The 27,247-nt window shown below is 49.2% G+C and overlaps 1 protein-coding gene across 1 annotated transcript in view; it reads left to right on the forward strand.

The window, feature by feature from the left end:
* The window catches only part of SLIT3 (slit guidance ligand 3), a 592,330-nt gene that overhangs the window by 556,923 nt on the left and 8,160 nt on the right, over nt 1-27,247 (forward strand). The window contains exons 28-32 of the mRNA XM_046666802.1: nt 2,194-2,333; nt 5,354-5,447; nt 10,907-11,044; nt 12,593-12,833; nt 14,745-14,875. Coding sequence (XP_046522758.1) covers nt 2,194-2,333; nt 5,354-5,447; nt 10,907-11,044; nt 12,593-12,833; nt 14,745-14,875 — 744 coding nt within the window. The remainder of the gene's footprint in view (nt 1-2,193; nt 2,334-5,353; nt 5,448-10,906; nt 11,045-12,592; nt 12,834-14,744; nt 14,876-27,247) is intronic.

A 27,247-nucleotide genomic window follows, 5' to 3' on the forward strand; every position in this document is an offset into this window, starting at 1 on the left:
GGAACGACAGAATGTATTCTCTCACAGTTCTGGAAGCCAAAAGTCCAAAATTAAGGTGTCAGCAGGGCCATGGTCCCTCTGAAAGCTATAAGGGAGGGTCCTCCTTGCCTCTTCTTAGCTTCTGGTGGTTGCTGGCAGTTGCTGGCATTCCTTGGCTTGTAGCTGCCTCACTCAAGTCTCTGCCTTCATTGTCACGTGGCCTTTGCCTTGTGTCTCTTTACATGGCTGTCTTCTTATAAGGACGTTAGTCATATTGGATTAGGGACCCACCTTTCTCCTCATCTTAAATTAACTAATTACATCTGCAATGACCCTGTTTCCAACTAAGGTCACACTCTGATGTACTGGGGGTTAAGACTTCAACGTATCTTTCTGGGGGAACACAGCTCAACCCATAACTCCTCATATAAGTCAGAATTCTGGAAGCATCACCTACCTCTTCATACAGATGTCTCTCCAGTCTTGATGAATTGTCTGATCACAAAAAGAGCAAAGGCTGGCAGAGCTGGCCAGACAGGACTAAGACAGGAGAGGTGACCTGTCCTACGTCCCCACAGCTAATGAGGTGCTCTTGGAGTATCCTTGACAGCCCCCTCCCAGGGTTCCCAGTGAGGACAGGGGAGACTCTAGCCTCCTTCCTACCCTGTGTCCACTCCATGAGCAGCCCCTGCTCCCTTGGGCAGCCACCCTTACCCCACTTTCATGCAATCCTAGGGCTCTGGGGAGAGCCAGGGGACCTCATCTCAGGAAAATAGGCAACACTATAGTTTAAGATCTTTGCAAGCCTACTCCTTGTCTGACTCTGAAGAAGTAGCCTTTTTCATGAATGGCCAGGGTCCCTAACAGAAAAAAGGAGGAAGAATCATTTTTCTGTATCTTGAGAGCTCAGACGCAAGAACCCCCTGGCCTTTTGTAGAAAACGTGACATGGTTTTCAGATTGTGGAGGAAAGGAGGGTAAGTAGGATTCTAGAAACACGGAAGTCCACTTCCTGTTAGTTTAGTGAAATCCCAAATCAGAGCAGTCTGTGAAACAGAGAGAGGCCTGAAATTCCACCTTCTTGGATGGGGTACAAACCCAAGTAGCAGTTGGGCACAGAGTGAGATTCGCTGTAGCGCTCATTTAATCAGTGACTCCCCTCCCACCCGCACCCTCCCAGACGCCCCCTCACCCCTCCTTTATCTGTCCTGACTGATTTTGCATGCCTAATCCTGGGGATGTGAGCTGTGTCCGGCAAGGGACAGGTGGGTGGAGGTTTTTATGCAAGAGATTTAACACTCGAGACAAGATGTGGAAATGCCTCGTGCTGATTTATGGCATTTTAAGCCAAGCTCACCAGAAAGCCTCAGTCTTGGCAGGAGAGGGGTCCTCCCACCCCACCCCCTCATCCCCCAGAGGCTGGAGTGAGCTCAGAGTAGTAGGAACACACGGCAGGGAGAACGAGCATCCCTGAGGAAAGGCTGAGGAGGTGGTGGTTTTGTCTAGAACCAAAGCCAGCTAACACGCTCTGAGCATTTTCCATGTGCTGTTACCCTCCTAAGCGCTTTACTTGTATAATATCATTGAATCCCCACAACCACCCTGGGGATAAATAATAATACCCCAGTCAACAGACGAGGAAATTGAGATGTGGAGAATTTATGTAATTTTCCCAAGGTCAAATAGCTAGGTGGTGGCAGACCCGGAATTCATTCCCAGGAAAGCCTGTTGCAGAGCCTGCTCTTGGCCACTACCCCCTGCTCCAAAAAGATAGAAAGCCTACCTCGAATAGAAGGTCACAAAAAGGGGGACGTTTGTTATGTTGTTTCTCTCTTTGTCTACAAGAGAGACTACTCCACAGAAGAGCCGAAGGAAAGGCAGTTTAGAAGGCAGCTGGAGGAATTTAAGCTATGTCTGGGAAACCACTTCCAGCTGGGGGAATGGTGAAGGGGGCTCTGCTGGTGGGAACTGTCCCCGGGGCAAGGAAGCCATCCAGGGCCAGGGGAGGTCGAATACTGCCTAGAGACAGGGGCTAGGTGAAATGACCTCTAAGGGTCTTCCTGCACAGGCCCTCATGTGTCCAAAGTGCTGCCTCGGACCTCCATCCAGAGAGAAACCTAATTATATCCCCCCCCAACCTCCCTCTCTGCCACTCCAACCCACCCCACTCCCCCACTCCCGCCTCCGCTCCTTCCCACCCTACACATCCCCAAAGCTGCTCCTGCCCTCTTGGCTTTGAGGGGCAGCGGTGTGAGATCAACCCAGACGACTGCGAGGACAATGACTGCGAGAACAATGCCACTTGTGTGGACGGCATCAACAACTATGTGTGTGTCTGCCCACCAAACTACACAGGTAAGGTCTCCTGAAGCCTGAGTGTGGATGGTGTGTGGGCACTGGGGCAGGGGTGCCATGCACCAGAAGAACACCATTTCACAGCTTCTCCCAAGGACCCCACCTCCTTTCCCCCTGTGGACAAAGACTTGAATCCCCAAAACCCCATGCTGTGCCTTGAGGGGCTTCCCAAAGGCCCTATCTCTTTGCTTGTTTGCCCCTCCCCCCCATCACTAGCTCCTTCTCACTTTGAAACAGGGTCCCAGGGCCCTTTCAGCTGTCTGTCATTTAGTTGATGGCCATCCCCTCCTTTAGAAACCCTGAAGAGCCTGTGGTGTTTGAGGCCAGCAAAGAGGCACTTGCATTGTGTTTATGCTTTGTTCAAGTCTAGTCAACCTTCTCTGGAACTCTACATTTTCCAGATACTCTGCTAGGAGCTAAGCATACAAAAATGAGTAAGACAAAGTGCCTTCTCACAAGAAGCTCATCACCAAGCAGACAGAGAGATGTGTTCGGGAGAATGAGAACATAACACCAGAAAGCCCAGGGGGTTGTGGGATCACAGAAGAGGAAGCTAACCCAGCCGGAGAATGAAGGCAGGCTCCCCACAGAAGGTTCTTCCTCAGGATAACCATTCTACAGCCCCCCGACCCCCAAAACACAAGATGTGTATTTCTTATATTAACAGCCCCTAATGAGGACAGTTAAATATACCATTAGATTGTGAAGCAAAGTGCCACCAAGTGGTGCAAACACAGCCAGCTGTGTTATAGGATCAACTTAAGTGCCATATCCCAAACTGGAATTCCATAAATTCCATGAGTTCTTTGAGGAAAAGGTTCCATGGGCAAACAAGTTTGGGAAGCACTACATATAATAACAACCCTCTTTGTAGACCTCCACAATACAAATTAATATATTAAAGGTCCTGAAAATTCCTGCTTTAAAGAAAGCCATTTAAGTTTGTTTAACCCAGCAGTGCTCAAACTTATTTGATTTCAAAACTTCCCTCCTACCCTGTCCCAGAACGCCATTACCAACCCATAGATCTTGTGTTGTGAGAAACATGCTGAAGGGAATACTAGCCTAAGGCAAAGATGAAAATGAGGACAGTGCAACCCAGGACTCCCACACTCCAGCCTCTTGGAACCTGGCTTTGATGTCAAGAATGAGATGGGAAGTGGGAAGACTCGGAAGGTGAATAGAAGCCGTCCTGAGGCCTGCAGAGAAGGCCCCCATTGCTCCTCGAGATCCTGTGCCTTTATTGGGCTTCTGGCCCAATAGCCAGGTACCCCTCAAGCACACTCTTGGGACTAAGAGAAAACCACTTATTCTGCTTAATCTTAGGCCTCCAGGGGTCCCAGAGAAGGTTTTGTCCTGGGAACAAGTGCAGGGAAATCTGCTAAGGGTCTACTTCCCTTATGCCCTACATCTTCCACCTTCCAAGAGTAGAGTTACAGCCAAGAGTTAAATTAGCAACAGGCAACACTTACTATGCATCTACAGTATACAGAGCACTGAATTAGCTACTAGAGATACCAAGAAGTCTAAGGTTTGCCCTCAGCCCATAAGGGCATCTGGTCTACCTAAGATGAGCGGAATCATCATATAACGTTAGCCTTAAATCACTGGTCCAGAAGAATCTGCTCAGTGCCGGAAGAGAGAGAGTGAAAATCTCAGCAATTAAGAAGGAGAGGGCAAAGGGGCTCAAAATAGGCTTTGGGGCAGAGGAGGGGCTGGAACTGAATTTGCGGTGGGCAGTGGGTGGTGGGAGGGTGCTGAGGAAAGCTTACTGAGGTGGTGGGGACCCCATGGCTGTGTTTGCAGTTGATGGAGATGCACTTCTGATTAGTTACACTTTGTTCCTGAGAATGGAATGTCATGGTTTTCTGTGTCCCAGAAGATGTCACTAGTCCCACACAGACGCTTGTCTACCTCTCTGGGTCTCTCCAGGAGACCAGGAAGAGGAAGAGTGTCATAAAGAACACAATGTGCTCTGTGGTCTTGAGAAGCTAGTGGCAAAACAAGGAGGGGATAGGGGTCAGCTTGTCGCCACCACGGCAGGGAGCAGACTCCGCGGCTGTGTCTGCATTCATTTGTCCCCAGACCCCCTCAGGACCTTCCTCTGCCCTGTCCCCTCTCCCCTCTGCCCCTGCTCCCACCCCCAGCCCCAGTGAGAACCTCCACAGATAGAGGTTCTCCTCTCTCAGATGACGCTCCACCTCGCTTGACCGCGAGGAATTTAAGGAAACTCACAGCTCAGAGGTGCACCTGCCTCTGACCTCACCCCTGTCGTCCTGTCTCACCCCCACATTCCCCAAACACATCTTCCAGCAGCGTGAGCTTTTCAGGGCTTATATGAAAGGGCCATCTCTGGGTTATTTATGACCCGTTAGGCATTTTGTGGCTTATGAATTTCAAAGGGAATGTATCCAGAGACCAGAGCTTCAAATTCCCTTCATATTTTCTTCTCTGAGAAAATCCAGGGGGCTTACTTATCTATGACAGGTGGACCCTGCTGCTAAGCCATGTCTGCTCCTTCAGGAAGCCTCTGGGCTTCCACACTTTACCCCTGTCATCGCCCTGACATCTGTGTTGTAATTGCCTGCTTGTTTGCAGATCTCCCCCACTAGGCTATAGGGGAGGACAGGACGGGGTCACTGTTGTGTCCTGGCATCTGGCACAGTGCCTACCACACAGGAGGTGCTCAATAAATGGGTGTAGAACGAAAAAACAAATAAGCATAGCCCAAGGTCAGGGGCTGGCATCTTGTGGTTTCAGCTGTGGCAGCCCCTAAATGATCAAGTGAAACAGCCAAATGATGGTGCTATGGCGGTACCCAGGAGACATCCTGGAATCTTCCCATTGTCACTGCTAGGGAAACCGAGGCAGAGGTACAGGAGAAAGGATACACCAAGAGAGCGAATGCTGAGTTCCTGATATCCACGCCCTCCTGACCGGGGCCTGGAGGTGTCTGACCTTCTGGCTGGGTATCCCCCCAGTACCCTCCCTGATGCCCGCGTTCTCTGCCCACCCACCAGGTGAGCTGTGCGATGAGGTGATTGACCACTGCGTGCCCGGGACGAACCTCTGTCAGCATGAGGCCAAGTGCATCTCGCTGGACAAAGGATTCAGGTAAGGCTTGGCTTCATGCCCCCAGCACAGGGTCCTGAGGACTCGGCCTCCGACAGTCTGGGTGTGACGTAGAGACTCTGGGGCGCTCTCCACATCCTCTCTTTCTCTCTGCCTGTTGCTTGTTCATTTTCACGTGCTTCTCTGTGTCTCTGACTGGTCATGGTCTAATTCTCTCAGTCAGTCTCTCGCTCTTTCCCTACTTGTGTGCCTCTGTCTCTCTGTGGGTGTCTCCAGGACACTCTCTCTCTCTCTCTCTGTGTCTGTCTGTAGACAGATAGAGAGAGATCCCCTCTTTCTCTTACCCCTCTCACTCCTCTCCCCCTCCCTCCCTCCCTCTCTCGCTCAGCATCTCTCTCCTTTCCAGAACTAGTGTCGTAGAGCCATCCCACTGAGGAAGCAGAGTCCAAAGGGTATTTGATCACCTCCCCGTGTGGAGCCTTCACAGCACTCTGCCCTCTGTGGTTCCAGCAAATTTGCCAGCTTATGCCCCTGAGTGTGTTGGGCAGCTGAGGAGGGGGTAGTGAGCTCTGACTGGTTCAGCAGCCACAGCCATTGGTGGAGCTGTCTCCATGGCAAGCAGCAGAGCCCATAGGAACTAGGGGAGCACGTGAGCAATTCTGAGGGTGGATGGAGAGGCCACCTCAGGAGAAGGCACCAGTTCCAGAGCCCCTGGGAAATCACTCCTGGGCTCTGTCCCCACCTCCGTTCTCCTCCCTCCTTCATGAAAGGTATGCTGTTGCCTCTTCTGGAAACAATCCTAAAACGCTTAAGTCCTGGGATTTTTCTGACATTGGTAGGGACATCCCACAACCCTGTGACCAAGAACACTCTCCCCTTCCCCAAAACTGCCTTCCACATGCAATTACCTCCCCCTCCTCCCCACAGGCTCTGTCCAACACTGGGGATGGGGGAGTTTCTAGCACCAAGGAGTCAGGGCTTGGGGAGCAGGCAGAAACTGAGCAGCTGGAGGGACCCCAGATGAGCCCTCAGCAAAGGCACCTGAAGTGACCCTACAGAGCCACCCTTAGACATGAGGGACGTGGGTCTGGAGTTCAATGCCTGTACTGACAAGTCTTTAAGGAGAATCCTGACCAGCCTTTCATCCAGTGACATCTCCAGCCTCTGGAGGACAGAAGCTCATGCTCTAGGTCCAGATGTCCAGGACCTGTCATCTCACTGAGTCTGTCCAGCTCTCGGTCATAAGGCAGGGAGTTCTCAGACTCTGGGTTTTTTGAGACTATGATTTGATACTGCGAAGCTTAGGACTTCATGGAAACCCAGGATCTTAGAAAACCTGAGACTAATGACATCACACAATCACAGGATCTTAGGCACTTAGAACTGGGGACTCTTAGATTCATAGAATTCCTAAAACTTGAACTTTTAAACTCTTGGAATCCTAGAATCTAAGAACTATGGGTTCCAGTTGTTGTCCCCAGCCCACCCATCAGTCCCTCAGATGCTCATGGGGTGAGTGCGGTGGGACTGCAAGAGGTTTTTGCATCCCTCCCTCTCACAGCCCTTGCGTGGATCTGGGGGAGGAAAATTTGACACAAAACAAATGTTTAGAAAAGAAGGAATTTCTGAGGCCCTTGATTCTGGCCCTGAGTGCTGCAGGGGGTTCTGGAGAGGGGCGAGAAGAACCTGCTGGAGCAGGGAGGGAAGGCCCCAACTTGAGGAGGTGGGAGGCGAGGTGAGCCTCAAAGGATGGGTGAATGTGGATGGGCTGCGAAAAGGAGGGAGGGCCCCACAGGCGGAGACCAGTCTAGAGCAGGTGAGCGTGAGAGGGTGCCATGAGCGTGTCTTTTTCTGTGTTCTTTCTGTTTTCACGTCCTAAGCCTACAAACAGCTCATCACCAAGGGAAACACAAGAGGTGCTTTAGGGCCTCTGGTTTTGCTGAGAACAGGGGAGCTTCCATCCTTGCATGCATACCCCCTCATACAGATCCGCCTTATCTGCTGCTGCCTCCCTCTGAGATGTGCCAGGTGGGCGCTCAGGCAGTCGAGTCACCTGAGTTGATGAGGGTAAGGGATGCCTCCCAAGAACCCCCACTTTTCCCGCTCCAGAATTCGACTTCAGTTCAGGGCTGCTGTTTAACTGAAGGAAGAGCTTAAGGAAGAGGCAAAGGGGAGGGAAGAGAGGCGTTAAATGCAAACTGAAACCAAAGCAGAGCAGGCTGGACTCACAAGCACAGTGCTTTGGGTGTGCCTGAGAAGGCGCAGTGATGGGGACTGGGCCTCTGAGCTGTGACAGATGGGCATGATATCCACAGAGGGGGAGATCACTGGTACTCCAAGCTAGTGGACAGCAAGCCCAGAGGATGCTGGCCGGAAAGAGCACAGCGACTACGAAGACTGGTCAGAAGTGGTCCAGGGTGCAGGTCTGGGATTCGCACGCCAGGGAGTTAAGACCAGAGACTTAAAACGGGGCCAGAGATCACGATCCTCTGTTACTTGTCCCTCGAAACCTCACTCTGCTGTAACCAAGACCTCTTTAGTTCTAGGACAATAAAGAAAAGAAAGAAACCAATCTAGCTTTCAAAATCTTGAGAGAATATATTTATGCACAGTGTCTCCTAGAATCTTGAGGAGGTCTACAAGCCGTTTCAATAGTGTAGTGTTGGTTTTTTTTATTAAAATGCATTTAAATCAAAAATCCCTTCTCCCAGCGCAACATTTTATAATTTTATCCCCCTCCCATCACCATAACAACTCATATCCCAAGGCAGGCTACGTGACATTCACAAAAGAGACATGCAGTCAGTGCCACCTCTGCCCAAGTTCGCAGATGTTTATCCTTGGAGAGTTCCCTGTATGCTGTTCTAATGAGGCCTCAACTCAACAGGACAGGTAGCACTCTATCACTATCCGTTATACAAACACCAAAATAATACTGCCTGAAGCCCTGAAAATAATGGTGAACACTGTCCATAATCCCTGAAAATCATAATAACGAAAACAAAGACCACAGTGACTGATGTGCACTGAGAACTTATTCTGTCAAGCACAGTGCATCATCTCATTTAACGCTCAACAATCTTAGGATGTGGAAGCTTGTCCACTTTCTGCGTGGGGGCCAAGGCGCAGTGAGGTGAAGCGAGCTGCCGATGCGCACGTACACAGAAAGGGGTGGGACTGCGAGTCAGTCCAGGCCTGACTGGTTCCTTGGCTAAATCCAGAGACTCCTGATGTCCTGGCACCAAGGGTGTCACTTGGCTACCCCTCCCTTGTCCGGAATCAATAGGTCAGTTAAGTATCAGAATTGCACAAGCCTTACACTTTAGAAGAAAGATGAAGGCAAAAGGTTTGAAAACTATAGGGAATGCAGGTTATACCAGCAGATGCTTCTCTTTAGCAGATGAAGAAGCTGTGTAGATTCTTGATATTGGAAGTGAGGTCCATGAACCAGCAGCATCAGCATCACATGGGAGCTTATTAGGGATGCTAATTCTCGGCCCCATCCAAACTCCCTAAATCAGAAGCTGCACTTTAACAAGATCCCTGGGTGTTTTGTTTGAGAAGCGCTGGTATCGAGAGGGCTGTAGCATTGAAAAGAAGAAGGATGTAAACACATTTGCCTTCAGACCTCCACTGCTTAGCCTGCGAGTGAGCACAGCTTCCCTGTTCCTCATGAAGACCTCGTCAATAGCCTTGAACTCCATGCCTAAAAGGCTGGATTTTACCCTGTAAGTATTGAGCAGCTATTGGTGCCTTGGAGAAGCTCATACAGCTTGCCTTGCTCTGCAGGTACTTCTCAGAATTCAGGAGACGCAAATACAAATGTCTGCTGGTGCCAGGTTTAACACTAGCAGAGGTCTGGGCTGCAGTATGTTGAGCACGTGCCCCCAACAAAGGCATTCCTCATCTCTGTTTAAAAGACTTAGGGTGGAATGTGGGCTACGATGTGAAAGTTTACACCTTCTGGTGCAGCAGTAAGTCACGTATTTCAAATTAACCCATCAAATAAGTAAGGTGAACAGGTCAGATCTTGGCAGATTTCACAGTTTTTGAATGCAGACCCAGGAAATCCTCAGATTCTAGAGCTCGTCCCTCTCCAGGAACACCCCACCCTCCGAGTGTCTTACCTAGCCATGAATCCACAGCACACACCGTGCTCTGCCAAGCCCAACACTGCCAGGATTGACTTGTGATTCTAGCCTACTTCTCTCCACTCCTAAAGGGGGAAGAGTGAGGGGAGGGAGGAAGCAGGACCATCCTTTGTCCTGAAGTTTCTCTAGTCAGGCTCCTTTGTCCCATAAGTATTCAGTGGTCTTGCTTCCCTCTCCACCTCCTCCCTTGCTTCCCTGCCACCTTCCTCTCTGACTTGGACAGGCTGTGGTTATTATGTATACTCGGCCCAGTAGCATTCAGCTGGTGGGCCCAGAAGTGCACAGGCTCCAGGCCCTGCAGGAGGCAGAAGAGCGAGGAAGCGTGTGTGTTCGTATGTGCCTGTGGCTGTGCCTAAGCCCCTGTGAGTAATGTGGTACCTTGGGGTCTGTTTCTTGCTGGGACTTGGGGACAGTGTCACCCTAGACAGAGGAGCCCAGAGATGCATATCTCGGGCCCACACTGGGGAGGCCAAGTTTCAGCCACAGCAGCTTTTCTGGCCGGGTCTAAACCTGGCCAGCAGGAACAGGGGCAGAGCTGCTGTCACTGTTGCTGCTTAGGGAAGGGTGGGCAGCATGCAGCCTTTATTAAGGAAGAGGGTTTCACCCTTCTTATCCCAGCCTGAATCTCTGGGAAAAAATGAACAAGCAATAAAAAGAATCAAAGGGAGTGTGAACAGCATCATTTCTTCATCATCATTATCATCACCTATGTATCATACTATTTACTCAATGTTTATCTAGTGCACTGCAGAGCCTATCACTTAATTTTTAAAACGACCGTAAGAGGTGGAGATATTTGTCATCAGTTGCATTTAAAGGTGGAGAAAGTAAAACAGAGAGGTAATGAGTGGCTGATACACTGAGAATGAGGTCTGACACACAGTAAATGTAAACGAAATTTCATATGCTATGAGGGCCTTGGGGATGTCACTTCCTCTCAGAGCCCTAGCTTCCTCCTCGTAATGAAGGGGGCAGACCTCTGTCACAGGGAGCCAGGGGGTCTCAATGAGGCTCTCAGTGAAAGGTGCTTAGCACAGTACTGGCACAAAGGAGGACTACACTGAATGTCAATTCCATGTAGACAGTGGAAGATCCAAAATCTATGTGAGTCCCACCCTCTGATCCTCGGCCTGGCTCCTGAAAATAAGACTCCCCCACGTGAAGCAGGCAAATATTAGCTTTCAGGGACCAAAGGCTGTGGATGGCCACTGAAACTGACTATGGGGCCAGACTCCTCAGAGCCCGTGAGACTTGAGGTGGACTTACGAACATGGGTAGATAGAGGAGAGAGGGGAGGCCACCTGGAAGCTGGCCGGGCCCAGGGAACAGCCTTGCTCTGCTGTGTTCCAGGTGCGAATGTCTCCCCGGCTACAGTGGGAAGCTCTGTGAGGTGGACAATGATGACTGCACAGCCCACAGGTGTCGCCACGGGGCCCAGTGCATGGACGCGGTCAATGGCTACACGTGCATCTGCCCCCAGGGCTTCAGGTATGGCAGAGGGGCCCCTCAGGAAGGAGCAAGCCTGGGCCCAACACCAGGGGGTAGCGGGCCAGGGACTGGTGGGCTAAAGTGGCCAGGGCGGAGACCCAGGCCCAAGCAGCCCTAGCCCAGGGTCTGCATGGTGCCTTTATTCCCCACACCTTCTTTAGCTCTTCCAAGTCCCAAAGCAGTTGTCATTGACCCCATGTCATAGATGAGAAGAGCTACTCAGGACAAGCACACAGCAGGTGGACTGCAGGCCCAGCTCACATAATGTCAAACTTGGGCATGATTCCATCTAATGGAAGATGCCACCATCTTGGAGGCCAGCTTGCAGGGGAGGGGTAGCCACATGGCCACACTGGCAGGAGTCTTCTTTCTAGGCTGGAGAACAAAAACATTATGGTGCCCCAATGGTAGAAAGTTGGAGGTGGATGGGAGGGTTTGGGGTCAGTCACTGGAATCAGTGAAGCCAAAAGAGAAAGGGGAGATGACAGGCACTGGCCAAGTGGTCTGGAGATGTCTGTGGGGTATGTGGAAGGAGGGGCTTGGGTTCCAGTTCTGGCTCTCACACTAAGTGGAAGGGAAGAGTGTGGGGGGACAGGAGGGGAGGCAGGGACCACACTTAAGGGGAGTCAGGCCGGTGGACAGTTCCATGTACGCCAATACTCATTGGATGGCATAAATCCAACTGTGCCAATGAGCCTTGCTTACAGACTCTGAGAATGTGAGTCTGGAAGGAACCATGAGTTCTCGAGGCCAGTGGTTCCAAATCCTGATCGAGACCATCTGCATCAGAAAATAAAAGTTCATGAGCCCCACTCCAGAGCTTCTGAATTAGGGGGCATGGGGAGAAGTGTCTGGGAATCTGCACTTTTAAAAATTGTTCTTAATTGTGGTAAAATACTTATAACATAAAATTTACCATCTGAAGCATTTTTAAGTGTACAGTTCACTGACATTAAGTACACTCACATTGTTGTGCAACCATCCATCTTCAGAACTCTTTCCATCTTGCAAGACCAAAACTCTGTACCCACTAAACAATAATTCCCTGTTCACCCCTCCCCTGGCAACAACCATTCTACTTTCTGTCTCTATGAATCTGACCACTCTTGATACTTGTATGAATGGAATCATACAGCATTTGTCCTTTTGTGTCTGGCTTATTTCACTTAGCATACTATCCTCCAGGTTCCTCCATGTTGTAGCGTGTGTCAGAACGTCCTTCCTTTTTAAAGCTGAATAATGTTCCATCGTATGTATATAGTACATCTTGTTTATCCTCTCGTCCGTGGATGGGTGAATCTACACTTTTAACAAACTCATCCCAGGCGATTCTGATGACACTGAAATTTGGGGACCTGCACCCTAGTCCAACCCCATTATTTTAAATGGGGAACTGAGGCTTAGAGAAGGAAGATGGCTTGCCCCAGTCAGTGAGAGGGCTGGAATTAGTCTCAGTTCCCATCTCACTCCTCCCTCTCTGCCGGCGGTTCTTTTGCCTAAATAACTGATTGTCTCTTCTCCCCCTGTTCCCCTCTACCCGCCTTCCAGCGGGCTCTTCTGTGAGCACCCCCCACCCATGGTCCTGCTGCAGACCAGCCCCTGTGACCAGTACGAGTGCCAGAACGGGGCCCAGTGCATCGTGGTGCAGCAGGAGCCCACCTGCCGCTGCCCCCCAGGCTTCGTGGGCCCGAGGTGCGAGAAGCTCATCACCGTCAACTTTGTGGGCAAGGACTCCTATGTGGAATTGGCCTCCGCCAAGGTCCGGCCCCAGGCCAACATCTCCCTGCAGGTGCGCCCCACCCCACCCAGCCCTTGGAAGGACCCCAACATGCCCACAAGCTCGGATTCTTTCGAGAACAGCTGGGATGCCCCAGATCACAGCAGTCCTGCCACCTCCCCTAAAGCATCATCAAGGACAACACTCAGCTTGGGGGGATCCTGACCAGCTCTGCACAGAGGGTTCTATGCACAACTCCTGCCTAGCTCTCACTGCAAGCAGTAGCCCCCACGTATAGCTCATTCATTCTTTTCTCTAGGACATATGCATTCAACCATTATATGTCGCACACTGTGCTGGCAATGGGGATTCACTGGTGGACAGGACAAGCAAAGCCCCTTGCCCAGGGCAGAGTGACAAGGACAGGGACAATGACAACCCTGGGTGTTGTGGGCTCACATAGGTGGGGCAGTGATCCCAGCCTGCTAGGAAGAATCAGGGAGGGCTCCCCAGAGGCAATGATAACTGAGCTGAGATCTGAAGGATAAGTAGGAGTTTCCTGGCAGAAGGGCAGAAGGGTGAGGGGCTGACAGAGCAGTCTAGCCTGAGAAATCAACATATGAAAAGGCCCAGAGGCACAAACAAGCGGGGCATTTTTCAAGAATGGAAAACCATTTAGTATGAAGCAAATTCTTTGCCAGCTAACTTCTTTCAGCTTCCTTACCTGTGGACCTAAGCGCCTTTATTCCAAACTGCATTTCTGGGTGACCTACATACTATTGGGGGGCAGGGGGAGAAGGGAAGGTGTATGATAGAGAAAGAGCAGGCCCCTGCCTATGGGCTTCCTGGGAAGGGGCAACCCAGCAGACATAGCTCCAGCGTGCAGGCCAGTTAGGGGCCCCCCCCTCCTTTTGGCTATAGCTGCACAAGCCCAAGCTTATGGAGAGAATGTTCGTTGGACAAAGATCTCTTGAGCGCCCATGCCAGGCGCCTTTCTCGGCACTGGGGTTGCAGAAATGCACAACAAGTTCAGCCTGCCTCACCTCGTGGAGCCTGCAGTCCAGTGGGCAGGCCTCTGAGATGCGGGTTGACCCCGGGCACAAGCAAGAAGGAAGCTCTCACTGCCCTCACCCCTCCTGGGTTCTCCTCATTGCCCTCCTGCCTTCCTCACTCGGTCCCACCCACCCAGGGACCCAAACATTGGGTCCATCTAGCCAGAGCAGCACTCGGTGCCCCAGATGCCCAGATGTCCTATCAAACCACCTCCCCCACGTGCCGCTCCTCCAGGCTGCTCTTGTGCCGGGCAGGGAGCCGACAGCCCAGTCAGAGAAGCCCGTCCCTGCAGCCAGGTGTCTTGCAGAAGGTGCCCTCAGGGCAGGACCTTCTGAAACCAGTCGTTCTCAGCCTGTGCAGCACATTAGAATCACCTGGAGAACTTCTAAAATTGTCTTTGCCTGGGTCCCAGCCCCCAGAGATTTGTGTGTAATTGATTTGGGGTAAAGCCCAGACACTGGTGTTTTTAAAAATTCCCTAGATGACTCTTAATACAGTGCCTGCTTCATAGTAAACATTGAATTAAGTGGCATCGTTAGCATTTTGTTTATAATTATTATTATACTTTATACAGAAAGACCAAGGCCCTGAGAGGGGCAGGGAGTTGGGTAGGATCACGTTGTATGCCAGCGGGAGAGGCTAGACGAGAGCTTGGGGCTCCTGACGTGTATATATATATAAACAGAGTGGCACATGGTGGGTCCTCGATAATTATTTATTGAATTGAATCGCTCAATAAGCATTTGCTGGAGTATAAGTATCGGCCTTCCTTCTGGGAACTTACAGACTAACTGGAGGAGGAAATATGGTCATGCATTCAGATCTGGGGTTCCTTCAGAAGATGCCACCTGGAAGAGGGCTCTGAGATGGGGACGGGGAGGTTAGGCCTCAGGGGAGCCCTAACCCACACGCCCTGGCCACTCTCTCCAGGTGGCCACTGACAAGGACAATGGCATCCTTCTCTACAAGGGAGACAATGACCCCCTGGCGCTGGAGCTGTACCAGGGCCACGTGAGGCTCGTCTACGACAGCCTGAGCTCTCCGCCAACCACGGTGTACAGGTAAGGACCACAGTCCCTCCCACCACTGCAGGTGCCCCCGCATCTTCCCACCTGCCTGCAGCCCTGCGAGAAGATGCCGGTGGCCACTCTGATGCTTCTTCTCCCCAGGCACCCGCCCCCCAGCCACCACACACACACACACACACTTTCCCCTCATAGGAGTGGCAGGTGGGAGGGAAAAAGGCAGTGTTGTAGGAAGAGGCGTGAGAGGAAGGCAGACCCCGAGCGGGAGATGACACCTCATTACCATAAGATAAATGGCCAGCTGGCTACCATGCAGGAGCCGTGTGCTCCAATGGGGATGAGGCTGCTTAATGAGATGCCCTTTGCAAAATGTCATCCTAATCTTTTATTAGTTTAAGAAAGAAAACAGGGGGAGATCAGTATGAAACTCAAGGGGAGGAAATTCCAGGGCACTGGGGGAGCAGGACTGCTTTGTAAGTGACTTTCAGACTGTTCTGAAGGACAGTTTTTCCTAAACTTCAGTCTTGCCAACAATCACCGTGAATTTTACATTGTCACTATGTCAGCTGTACTGTTACTTAACACGCCACCTTACAGCAGCTTTAAATCTGCTCGCTGTTTAAATTTAGCTTCATCTTAAGTAATATCATCTGTGAAATCACAGATATGCTAGTTCGATATGTTACATTTTTTCTACTTCTCAGTAAACTAAGTACTAAGCTATTAAAATAAAAAACCACTTTAGTTATGAATGTTTTTGCAATAGTTATAAAAATAACTATTAAAGTGAGAAATGTTTGTCTGGGTTACACCCAAAATCACATAAAACCACCGGTGGAAGGAGAGTCATTCCCTGGGGACAGCAGAGCAGGTGAGAGACCCACGTCCCGAGACCGGCCTTTTGCATCTGGAAGCACGAGCACATTTGGTAGGAGCTGACGAAGAGCAGCAATTTTCAGACTTTCTTCCCCCAGTGACTAAATGCTTTCTTCAATTGAAACTTCCTGTTGACCTCAGGAATATTAAATACGAAGAGGCAAAACCGCCCTGCAGGGCTGGAGGGAGCAAAGTTCCCCCTTCACACAGGCTCTGGTGACGGCCCCCAGCATTCCTCCAGCAAGCCCAGGTGAAGACCAGTGGTTCTGGAAGTCTGGGCCCAGAGCAGCAGTGCCCAGGAACTTGTCAGAAAAGCACATTTTCAGACCCCTCCCTGAGCTTACTGACAAGCCCTGGGGGTCGGGCCCAGCCATCTAGTCTAAGGAGCCTCCAGGGGCCTCTGAGGCCCAAGTCTGAGAAGTGCTGGTTTACACTCGAAGCCTTCCTGGAGAAGGACCTGTTTGTGGTGGGTCTTGAAGAAGGGGCAGAATGTATGTGGGCAGGGAGAGCAGCAGTGACAAGCCTCAGGGACAATGATACGGCATCGACCCGAGCAGAAGGCTCATGGCGGATGGTGGGTGGAGTGAAGACCAGCCAGGTCTGGACAGGCGGGTGCAATGGACTCCAGGAGAGCGAGCTCATCCAGGTTGTCTCCATGCTCCTGGGAGTCAGGGCCTCCTAACGTCTATGTTCCTGGAGCTGCTGGTCATGGGCAAAGTGGAAGGGAGAGAGTCCGGGGGCAGGGCCAGGGCAGCCTGACACAAAGCGTGTGGTGTCAGACAACGCCTGGGTTTGAACAAGTTATTCAACCTCTTGCCTCAGTGTCCTCCCCTGTGTACTGCGGATGGTAGCAGGATGCAGCTCGGGGGTGGCTGTTGAGGGTGGGGGTTGAGAAAGTGCTTGGCAGATTGATCCTTTGCAAGGGCCTGTGGAGGACAGAAGGCGAAGCCAGGCTTCCGGAGCAGTGGGGACCACAGCGCAGAGCCCCGCCCACCCACACTGATGATAGCTGCTGGAGGTTGGTTTGGCAGAGGGGTGATGTTTCAAGAGGAGTGCTGGAATGCTCTGCTGTCGCCTAAACCAGGGGATTTGATTTGCAATGAAACGAGGACCAGGAGAAATGCTGTCTCTTCCAGCCCTTGTCAGAGAATCAGATGCAGGTTAGCGGGGGGCCCTGGGGAGACCCCAGGCTCTTTCTCTTACCCATGGGAGGAGCCCAGTGAAGGATGCCCGGATCCTCAGGCCAAGCCTGGTGACAGATCTTTCATGCCCTTCAGCCTACAGTCCTAAGGGTTCAAGTCTCCAGAAATTCCATATTAAAAATGTTTTTGCCTCCGAACGCTTTCCTCTCAGCCCTGGTTTTGCCCCAATAGTGCACTCTTCTGCTCACTCAGAAAACATCTTCCAGGCACCTCGTGTGGGCCAGGTCCTGGGCTGGGTGTAGGGGACATGGAGTTAAAACACAGTCCAGGGAAGAAGGCAGACGTGTAAATAAGCAACTGTTACACAGACAGAATAAAATTGGTCTCACCAGAGACACCATCATGCTGTGGTGAAGAAGGAGCAGACATTTCTTCTTGGAGGACCAGGAAAGGCTCCCTGGAGGAAGAGGTAATGTTTGAGCTGAGGCGTGAGCTCTGGCTGTTGAGCATTCCCTCAGGCTGAGGAGTGAGGATGCCCTGGGCAGGGGAGCCCCATCAGTATGCACGGCAGCCATGCTGGGAGGGCTGGGTCAGTGGAGGGTGCAGGCTGAGCCGACCAGCAGCTGACGGGGCCGGGAGGCCATCCCAGCCTGAAAATGAGATCTCCTCAGAGTCACAGCAGTGACCTCTGGCCACCCAGGAAGGCCACCTCAGCCTCACGGCTGGGCCAGGGCACCAAACCAAAGCTGATGTGATCAGGGGAAGTGGCAGCCTACAGACTTCTGCCCACTGAGGCCCCGCTGCCCGGCCCCTGAGTGAGGACGTACAGCCAGGGCCCCCAGCAGGGACTTACCGGCCTGGAGTAGCTGGACACCGTGGTCTTCTTCGTGCAGGCACCTGATTTTGTCCATCTGCCCAGCTATGGTCATAGGTGGTGGTGAGGGCACCTCAAGGTTCTATTCCAGGCCCCAGGGCAAATACACAGAGAAGGCCACCTGAGCCCCTACCTGCCCCAGAGTGGGGACAGACTGCATTATTCCTCAATTCCGAGACTTGTAAGAGGGCAAACTCACCTGCCTGCAAGGCCAAGGGGCCAAGTAAGGAAACAGATTTAGAGAAAGTGGACTGGAATCCCGATAGGGAGTGGTGGGGACTGTGATAGCCTGGAGGTTGCAGACCTCGTCCAAAGGGACAGTGGACCTCAGCTGCAGCAGATGCTGCTGTGTGGGAATGCAGGTTCTCAAGAGAAGCTAGAAATCCAGGGTTTCTCTGTGAAATGTCTCAGTGTTTAAATGTTGGGCATTTTCAAACACCACGTGAGAGCCCTATTTGGCCTGCAGTGCATGCTCCCTGAGTCTTAATGACCACAATCCCATCCTTTGCCAAGATCTTTGTCTCATTTGATCCTCACCACAAGCCCCAGGCAAGTGTCATCACTCCTGTTTTAGGCATGAAACATCTGCTCAGGTGAAGTCCTTGGTCCAAAGGCACACAAGCCAGTAAGTGGCAGGGCTGGGATTCAAACCCAGGTCAGACTCCCACCAAAACCCACTCTCTCACGGACTGGCTCCCAGGCACAAAGGGTGGGGCCGAGAGACAGACAGACAGACCGACCAACCGACCATGCACTGGTCCAGGAGTGGGGGGCTGCCGCTGCAGGGCGGGCTGAGGTCTGGTGCAGCTGCCTAAAAATCCCAGGAACACTTTGCTCCTGTGAAGCTCTGTCGCCACCTAGTGGTCACAACTCAGCATCCAGGTGAGCACGCCCAGCACCTTGAGGAATGACTGCTCATCCCCCAGTGACGTAGGGTCCTGTGGCTTCAGAGCTTGGATTTGAGTCCTACCTTCACTACTTCCACTTTAAGACTTTGGGCTGGTTACCTTAAGTGTCTGAGCTTTAGGCCTCTTATTTGTGAAATGGAGAAAAATTGTAGCTCCCACATGGGAGTTAGTGGGTTACATGAGAGAATGCAGGCCAGGTACCTGGGCCCATTAAGTGCTAAGCACATGCCCACCATTGTGATTAAAAGCAAGAGAGAACTTGATGGGCCTCTGGCCAACACGTGTCCTCATGCCAGTCCAGGACGAGCCACCAACCTGGCTCTGACACCTCCAGTGCTGGCCACCTCCCACTCCATGCTGTTCATCTGGCCCAGTGGGTAACAAGGAAGACTCTCAGAGCTGCCTTCTCTCTCCTGAAACCCCCAAGCATCTCTCCAGGAGACTAATGTTGGTGGCTTGGAGTTGCAGTAGGTTCATTTCTTTTAGAGTTAACAGCAAGTTGTTTTCATTGTGGACGCCAATTTTTTCTCTTCTTATGTAGCAGCAGAGCTAATTTTCCCATTGATATTTTACTTCAAAGGCCAAGATTTAAAAAAAAAAAAAAAGTAGAAATGGAGCCATCCTGATTTGCAAGATGAGAAATCAGAGCCTTCAGCACCACCCACCCCAAACCTCCAGGGTCCCAGAATTTGAAAAGCACTGGCTTTAGGCATTATTTCCAGGAGACCCTGGTTAAGATGTGCCAGGAGGAAGGCGAGCTGTTAACCCACAAGCACCTACTGGCACAAAGTTATGGGAGATTTGGATTTGCATCAGTCCTGACTTTGAACCTCCAATTCCACCGCTTCCTAGCAGTGTGACCTTGGTCAAGTTACTTAGGATCCCCCCCTATAAAATGGGCTCACATGAGCGCCCTCTGCAGAGATGGTTGTGAGCCAGTGGAAGCATACAGAAACCCGAAGGCCTGGGCACTGGGGGGTCGAGACTAGTCAAAGGGCTCTTATAGGGTCCGCTAACCTACTCGCCCACCCAGTGCCCCTGCCGCACCCAGCTCCTGCAAGCCCAGGGTCGGGGTCAAGGAGATCATCATTTCCACCTTTTACTGAGGACTTGCTGGGTATCAGGAGCCGTGCATTGCCCATGAAAACCCAGTGAGGTCAACACCGTCCCCATCCCCATCGTACAGAAGCAGAAAGTGGAGCTTACAGAAATGATTTCCCCTCGGTCCATCAGCTGGAGGACCCAGTGTGACACTAGATCTTTCTGAGCCCCGAGCATGAACTGGCGCAAGAGTGTAAAGGAGGAAAGAGCCTGCCTAGGGCTTTCCTTGTGGGCATGAGGGGAGACCCTCCACAGAGCCAGGTGGCTGGGGCACTGCAGAGCCCAGCACTTTGTCGCAGGGACAGGAGCTGGTGGCCTCACAGTCCTCTGTGCTCCTGCCAAACCACTTGCTCCAAGCCAGGTACCCTCCAGGGCAGAGCACCAGGGCCTGGGGCCAGCCAGGAGAGCGCAGGAAGGAAAAAGGGAAGGGTTTGAAGCCAGCAGCCAGGAAGGGGTTAGTGGTGTGTATTTGTTGGCTGTGTCTCTGTGTGTCTATAATGGGAAAGCAGCCGCCCCAGACTCCCTGAATCTTAGTTTTGGAAAGGAACGCCAAGACCACCCGCCCAGAGCTGCAGCCTCTCTACAGCTCCCTCTCTGACAGGTGACTGCCCAGCATCTAGTTACACACCTCCATGGATGGGGAGCTCATCTGCATTCAGGACAGCATCAATTTACATAATGGTTTGGGGATATATTTGCATTTTTTAAAAATTTTTTTTATTAAGGTTATAAAAGTTAACATCCTTGTGAAATTACAGTTGTACATTATTATTAGTCATGTTGTAGGTACACCACTTCACCCCTAGTGCCCTCCCCCCACCCCCCTTTCCCCTGGCAACCACCGATCAGTTCTCTTTGTCCATATGTTAACTACCACCTATGAATGGAGTCATACAGAGTTCGTCTTTCTCTGTCTGGCTTATTTCACTCAACATAATACTCTCAAGGTCTATCCATGTTGTTGTGAATGGGACGACTTTGTCCTTTTTTATGGCTGAGTAGTATTCCATTGTATATATATACCACAACTTCTTTATCCAATCATCAGTTGCTGGGCACTTAGGTTAGTTCCATGACTTAGCTATTGTGAACAATGCTGCAATGAAGATAGGGGTGCATGGAACTTCTGGAATTGCTGATTTCAGGTTCTTAGGATAGATACCCAGTAGTGGGATGGCTGGGTCATAAGGTATTTCTATTCTTAACTTTTTGAGGAATCTCCATACTGTTTTCCATAGTGGCTGCACCAGTTTGCATTCCCACCAACAGTGTATGAGGGTTCCCTTTTCTCCACAGCCTCTCCAACATTTGTCACTCTTGGTTTTGGATATTTTTGCCATTCTAACAGGTGTAAGGTGATATCTTAGGGTAGTTTAGATTTGCGTTTCCCTGATGATTAGTGATGATGAGCATCTTTTCATGTATTGGCCATCCGTATATCTTCTTTGGAGAAATGTCTGTTCATGTCCCCTGCCCATTTTGTAATTGGGTTATTTGATTTTTTATTGTTGAGTCGTGTGAGTTCTTTGTATATTATGGAGATTAACCCTTTGTCGGATAAACAACTTGTGAATATTTTTTCCCAATTAGTGGCCTGGTTTTTTGTTTCAATCCTGTTTTCCCTTGCCTTGAAGAAGCTCTTTAGCCTGATGAAGTCCCATTTGTTTATTCTTTCTATTGTTTCCCTCATGTGAGGGGTTATGGCATCTGAAAAGATTCTTTTGAAGCTGATGTCAAAGAGTGTACTGCCGATATTCTCTTCTAGAAGACTTATTGTTTCAGGCCTAATCTTTAGGTCTTTGATCCATTTTGAGTTTATTTTAGTAAATGGTGAAAAAGAATGGTTGATTTTCATTCTTTTACATGTGGCTGCCCAGTTTTCCCAGCACCATTTGTTGAAGAGACTTTCTTTCCTCCATTGTATGCCCTCAGCTCCTTTGTCGAAGATTAGCTGTCCATAGATGTGTGGTTTTATTTCTGGGCTTTCAATTCTGTTCCATTGATCTGTGCATCTGTTTTTGTACCAGTACCATGCTGTTTTGATTACTGTGGCTTTGTAGTATGTTTTGAAGTCAGGGATTGTGATGCCTCTGTCTTTGTTCTTTTTTCTCAGGATTGCTTTAGCAATTCAGGGTCTTTTGTTGCCCCATATGAATTTTTGGATTCTTTGTTCAGTTTCTGTAAAGAATGACATTGGAATTCTGATTGGGATAGCATTGAATCTGTAGATTGCTTTAGGTAGTATGGACATTTTAACTATGTTTATTCTTCCAATCCATGTGCATGGAATGTCTTTCCATCTCTTTCCATCATCATCAATTTCTTTCTTGTAGTTTTCATTGTATAGATCTTTCACTTCCTTGGTTAAATTTATCCCAAGGTATTTTATTCTTTTTGTTGTGATCATGAATGGGATTGAGTTCTTGAGATCTTTTTCTGTTAGTTCATTGTTAGCATAGCGAAATGCTACTGATTTATGTATGTTGATTTTATACCCTGCAACTTTGCTGTAGTTGTTGATTGTTTCTAATAGTTTTTCTATGGATTCTTTGGGGTTTTCTATATATAAGATCATGTCGTCTGCAAACAGCGAGAGTTTTACTTCTTCGTTGCCTATTTGGATTCCTTTTATTTCTTTTTCCTGCTGAATAGCTCTGGCCAACACCCCCAGTACTATGTTGAATAAGAGTGGTGAAAGTGGGCACCCTTGTCTTGTTCCTGTTCTGAGAGGGATGGGTTTCAGTTTTTGTCCATTGAGTATGATGTTGGCTGTGGGTTTGTCATATATGGCCTTTATTATGTTGAGGTACTTTCCTTCTATACCTATTTTATTGAGGGTTTTTATCATAAATGGATGTTGGATCTTGTTGAATGCTTCCTCTGCATCTATTGAGATGATCATGTGGTTTTTGTTTCTCATATTGTTAATGTAGTGAATCACGTTGATTGACTTGCGGATGTTGAACCATTCCTCTGTCCCTGGTATAAATCCCACTTGATCATGGTGTATAATCTTTTTTTTTTATTAATGTTGGTGTATAATCTTTTTGATATATTGCTGTATTCGGTTTGCCAAAATTTTGTTGAGGATTTTTGCATCTATGTTCATCGGTGATATTGGCCTGTAGTTTTCCTTCTTTGTGTTGTCCTTGTCAGGTTTGGGGATCAGGGTGATGTTGGCTTCATAGAATATATTAGGGAGTGCTCCATCTTCCTCTATTTTCTGGAACAGTTTGAGAAGGATAGGTATTAAATCTTCTTTGAATGTTTAGTAGAATTCTCCAGAGAAGCCGTCTGGTCCCGGACTCTTATTTTTGGGGAGGTTTTTGATTACTGTTTCTATTTCTTTACTTGTGATTGGTCTATTCAGATTCTCTATTTCTTCCTGATTCAGTTTGGGTAGGTTGTATGAGGCTAGGAATTTATCCATTTCTTCTAGGTTGTTCAATTTGTTGGCATATAGTTTTTCATAGTATTCTCTTATGATCCTTTGTATTTCTTCAGTATCTGTTGTGATTTCTCCTCTCTCATTTCTAATTTTATTTATTTGAGACTTCTCTCTCTTTTTTTTATTTTTTAGTGAGTCTGGCTAAGGGTTTGTCGATTTTGTTAATTTTTTCGAAGAACCAACTCTTTGTTTCATTGATCCTTTCTACTGTCTTTTTTGTTTCAATATCATTTATTTCTGCTCTAATTCTTATTATTTCCCTCCTTCTACTGACTTTGGGCTTTGTTTGTTCTTCTTTTTCTAATTCCGTTAAGTGTCGTTTGAGGTTGTTTATGTAAGATTTTTCTTGCTTATTGAGGTGAGCCTGTATTGCAATGAATTTCCCTCTTAGGACTGCCTGTGCTGCGTCCCAAATAATTTGGTATGGTGTGTTTTCATTTTCATTTGTCTCCAGATAATATTTGATTTCTTCTTTAATTTCTTCAATAATCCATTGTTTGTTCAGTAGCATGTTGTTTAGTCTCCACATTTTTGGCCCTTTCCCAGCTTTATTCTTGTAGTTGATTTCTAGTTTCATAGCATTGTGATCAGAAAAGATGCTTGATATTATTTCAACCCTCTTGAACTTATTGATGCTTGCTTTGTTTCCCAAGATATGGTCTACCCTTGAGAATGTTCCATGTGTGCTTGAGAAGAATGTGTAACCTGCCGTTTTTGGATGAAGTGTCCTATATATATCTATTAGGTCCATCTGATCGAATTTTTCATTTAATTCTATAATTTCCTTGTTGATTTTCTGTCTGGATGATCTGTCCATTGGTGTTAATGGGGTGTTGAGGTCCCCTACTATTATTGTATTGCTGTTGATGTCTCCTTTTAGTTTTGTTAATAGTTTCTTTACGAATTTTGGTGCTCCTGTGTTAGGTGCATATATATTTATAACTGTTATGTCATCTTGGTGGAGCATCCCTTTTATCATTATATACTGCCCCTCTTTGTCTTTCTTTATCTGTTTTGCTTTGAAGTCTACTTTGTCTGATATAAGTATGGCAACACCTGCTTTCTTTTGTTCATTATTGGCTTGGAGTACTGTCTTCCATCCCTTCACTCTGAGTCTGTGTTTGTCTTTGGGGCTGAGATGTGTTTCCTGGAGGCAGCTTACTGTTGGATCTTGTTCTTTGATCCATCCTGCCACTCTGTGCCTTTTGATTGGAGAGTTCAATCCATTCACGTTCAGTGTGATTATTGAAATGTGGGGGCCTACTGTTGCAATTTTATCACTTGTTTTCTGGTTCTTTTGCATTTTGTCCTCATGGAGAGCTGTTACTTTGTGTTATTGTCCTTCTGCTTATCTCCTTTGTTCTGGATTTTGTAACCCCTTTCCTTTTTTTGATTTTTCAGAATGAGTTTCTTCCTGAGCAATTCTTGAAGAGGAGGTTTTGTGGTGATGAACTCCCTTAACTTTTGTTTATCTGGGAAAGTTTTTATTTCTCCATCGTATTTGAAGGATATTTTTGCTGGGTAGAGTATTCTTGGCTGCAGGTTTTTGTCCTTCAGAGTCTTGAATATTTCATTCCAATCTCTTCTAGCCTGTAAGGTCTCTCCTGAGAAATCTGCTGATAGCCTTATGGGGTTTCCTTTGTAAGTTATTTTCTTCTGCCTGGCTGCCCTTAGTATTTTCTCTTTGTCGTTGACTTTTGCTAGTTTCACTACTATATGTCTTGGGGTTGGTCTTCTTGCGTTAATAAAGTTTGGAGATCTATTGGCTTCTGTGACGTGAAGTTCCATCTCTCTTCCCAAGTTTGGAAAGTTCTCAGCTATTATTTCTTTGAACAGGCCTTCTGCCCCCTTCTCCTTCTCTTCTCCCTCTGGTATACCTATAATCCTTATGTTGCATCTCCTAATTGAGTCAGATAATTCTCGGAGAGTTTCTTCATTTCTTTTTAGTCTTAATTCTCTTTCCTCCTCTGCCTGCAGCATTTCTATATTCCTATCCTCCAAATTGCTAATTCTGTCCTCCATATTATTGACCCTACTGTTCAGAGAGTCCAGATTTTTCTTAATCTCCTCCATTGTGTTCTTCATCTCCAGTATTTCTAATTGGTTCTTCTTTATAGTGTCAAGCTCTTTTGTGACATAGCTCCTGAACTCGAGTTGTCTATCTGAATTCTCTTTTAGGTCATTGAGTTTTTTCATAATGGCAGTTTTGAAATCATCATCATTTAGGTTATAGATTTCATTGTCTTTGGGATTGTTTTCTGGGTGCTTATCATTTACCTTCTGTTCTGGAGATTTAATATATTTTTTCATACTGCTTTATGGCGTGGATTTTTGCCTCCTTATAGAGATAGAGTTTAGTCGCTGCTTCCACTTGTTGTGTCTAGTGTGTGTTGGGGGGGCAGCTGTTTAGACTGCCCCAACCAGGAACCCTGTCAGCTGTTACTGACTGGACCTGGACCCCTCCTCGTAGTCACAGTGGTCCTGTGGGGTCCCTTGTCGGTTGTGGGGGCAATCCCAAGGAGGCCTCAGGCTGCTGGTGCCTACTGCTGCAGCCCACCTAGACACGCTCCCTCCTTGTGGTCTGCAGCAGTGTTGTGGGCTTTCCCAGCAGCCAGGAGCAGGATCACCTATAATCTCCAATTTGTCCCTAACAGAGCCCACCAGATCACACTTGTCCACTATAGGTCCCAGCAGAGCTATGGGTATCTTCTGCAGTCTGTCATTAGCTCACCTAGCTGTGCTACTTTTGCCCCAGGGCCTTCCCACCTTGCGATTGCCAGTTGGGACCTCTCCACTAGTGCTGTGCAGAGGCTTTCGCTGAGGCTGCTGTAAGAACCTGGAGATCCCCCCCGGGCTACGTAGCCATTTCACCAGAGCTCCAGTCTGCCCCACTCTACTCTCATGGGATCTCTAGGAGCCCCTTGACTCGTCTGGGACACAGCCAGAATCTGTGGGCCTGGCGGTGGCTTGTAAGCTGCTGCCTTGTGGGGAATTCCACTCTAGGGAGCTTCCTGGTGTTCCGAATGCTGGGCAGGACCTCCCTGCCAATGGCAAGCAGAGGCCCTCCCTGCTGGGGGGGGGTGCGGGACCTTGGAGCAACCCCATGGGCTGCAGAGCCGGGTGTTGGAGCTCCAACCATGTCCCCAAGCACGTCTACGGGAAGTCCGAGCACCCCCTGCACCGAGCTGTGTGCCAGAGACCGTGAGCTCAGTGGCAGCTTGTGGTCTGGTGCCGTGCCGGGCCTGCCAGGAGCTTCTCTTTGTTCTGGCTTCTGGGTGGGGCCTCCCTGCTAATGGCGAGTGGAGGCCTTCCCTGCCGGTGGGTGCGGGACCCTGGGGATTTCCCCCTGGGCTTAGGTGTGATCGCAGGGGGCTTGGGTAGGGGTGTTGTCACCTGTTTCCACCGTCGCTCCACTGGTGAGTGCACACTCCTGCCCTTGGTGTGTGGCGATGCTATGAGGGAGTCTGCTGGAAGAGAGCCTCCTGCAGGAACTAGGCTGTCCGGGGGTCGGGGGTCGGAGAGTTTTCACCTATTTCCACCTCCTCCCGGGGGGAAGTCCGTCCACCTTCCAATGTGTAGTAGCACGAGACTTTTAGGCATCTTGAGATGCTATCTGGATATCCTTTGTTAATCGGTGAATGTCCAATTAGTTGTAGATTCAACGAGGGAGAGACAAAGAAGACCTCTCACTCTGCCATCTTGGTCCCGCCCTCTGATATATTTGCGTATTTTTGCATGTGTGTTTAGAAAACTGTATGAGGGCTCAAGGTCAGAAGCCCGTGCTCTCTGCACACCAGCCCTCATTCCCCAACCCACCATTACCAACTAGTCTCTGGCCTCACAGGCCTCTGCTGGAGGCTACTGAAATAGAAACAGCTCTACCTTCATGTGGCTTCTTGGCTCCCCATCACAAAACCAGATGCCCCAATGGACTCTTGTAGCCAGAACTCTGCCCCCGCCCCACTACCCTGTTTCTTGACTAGAACTTATAGTGATAAGTTGGTCATTTGCTTTAGAGGAAAGGCTAAAGAAATGTGAGCTTTGAGAATGAAGGTACCC

This window comes from Equus quagga, chromosome 7 (genome assembly GCF_021613505.1).
Source record: "Equus quagga isolate Etosha38 chromosome 7, UCLA_HA_Equagga_1.0, whole genome shotgun sequence".
Classification (NCBI taxonomy): domain Eukaryota; kingdom Metazoa; phylum Chordata; class Mammalia; order Perissodactyla; family Equidae; genus Equus; species Equus quagga.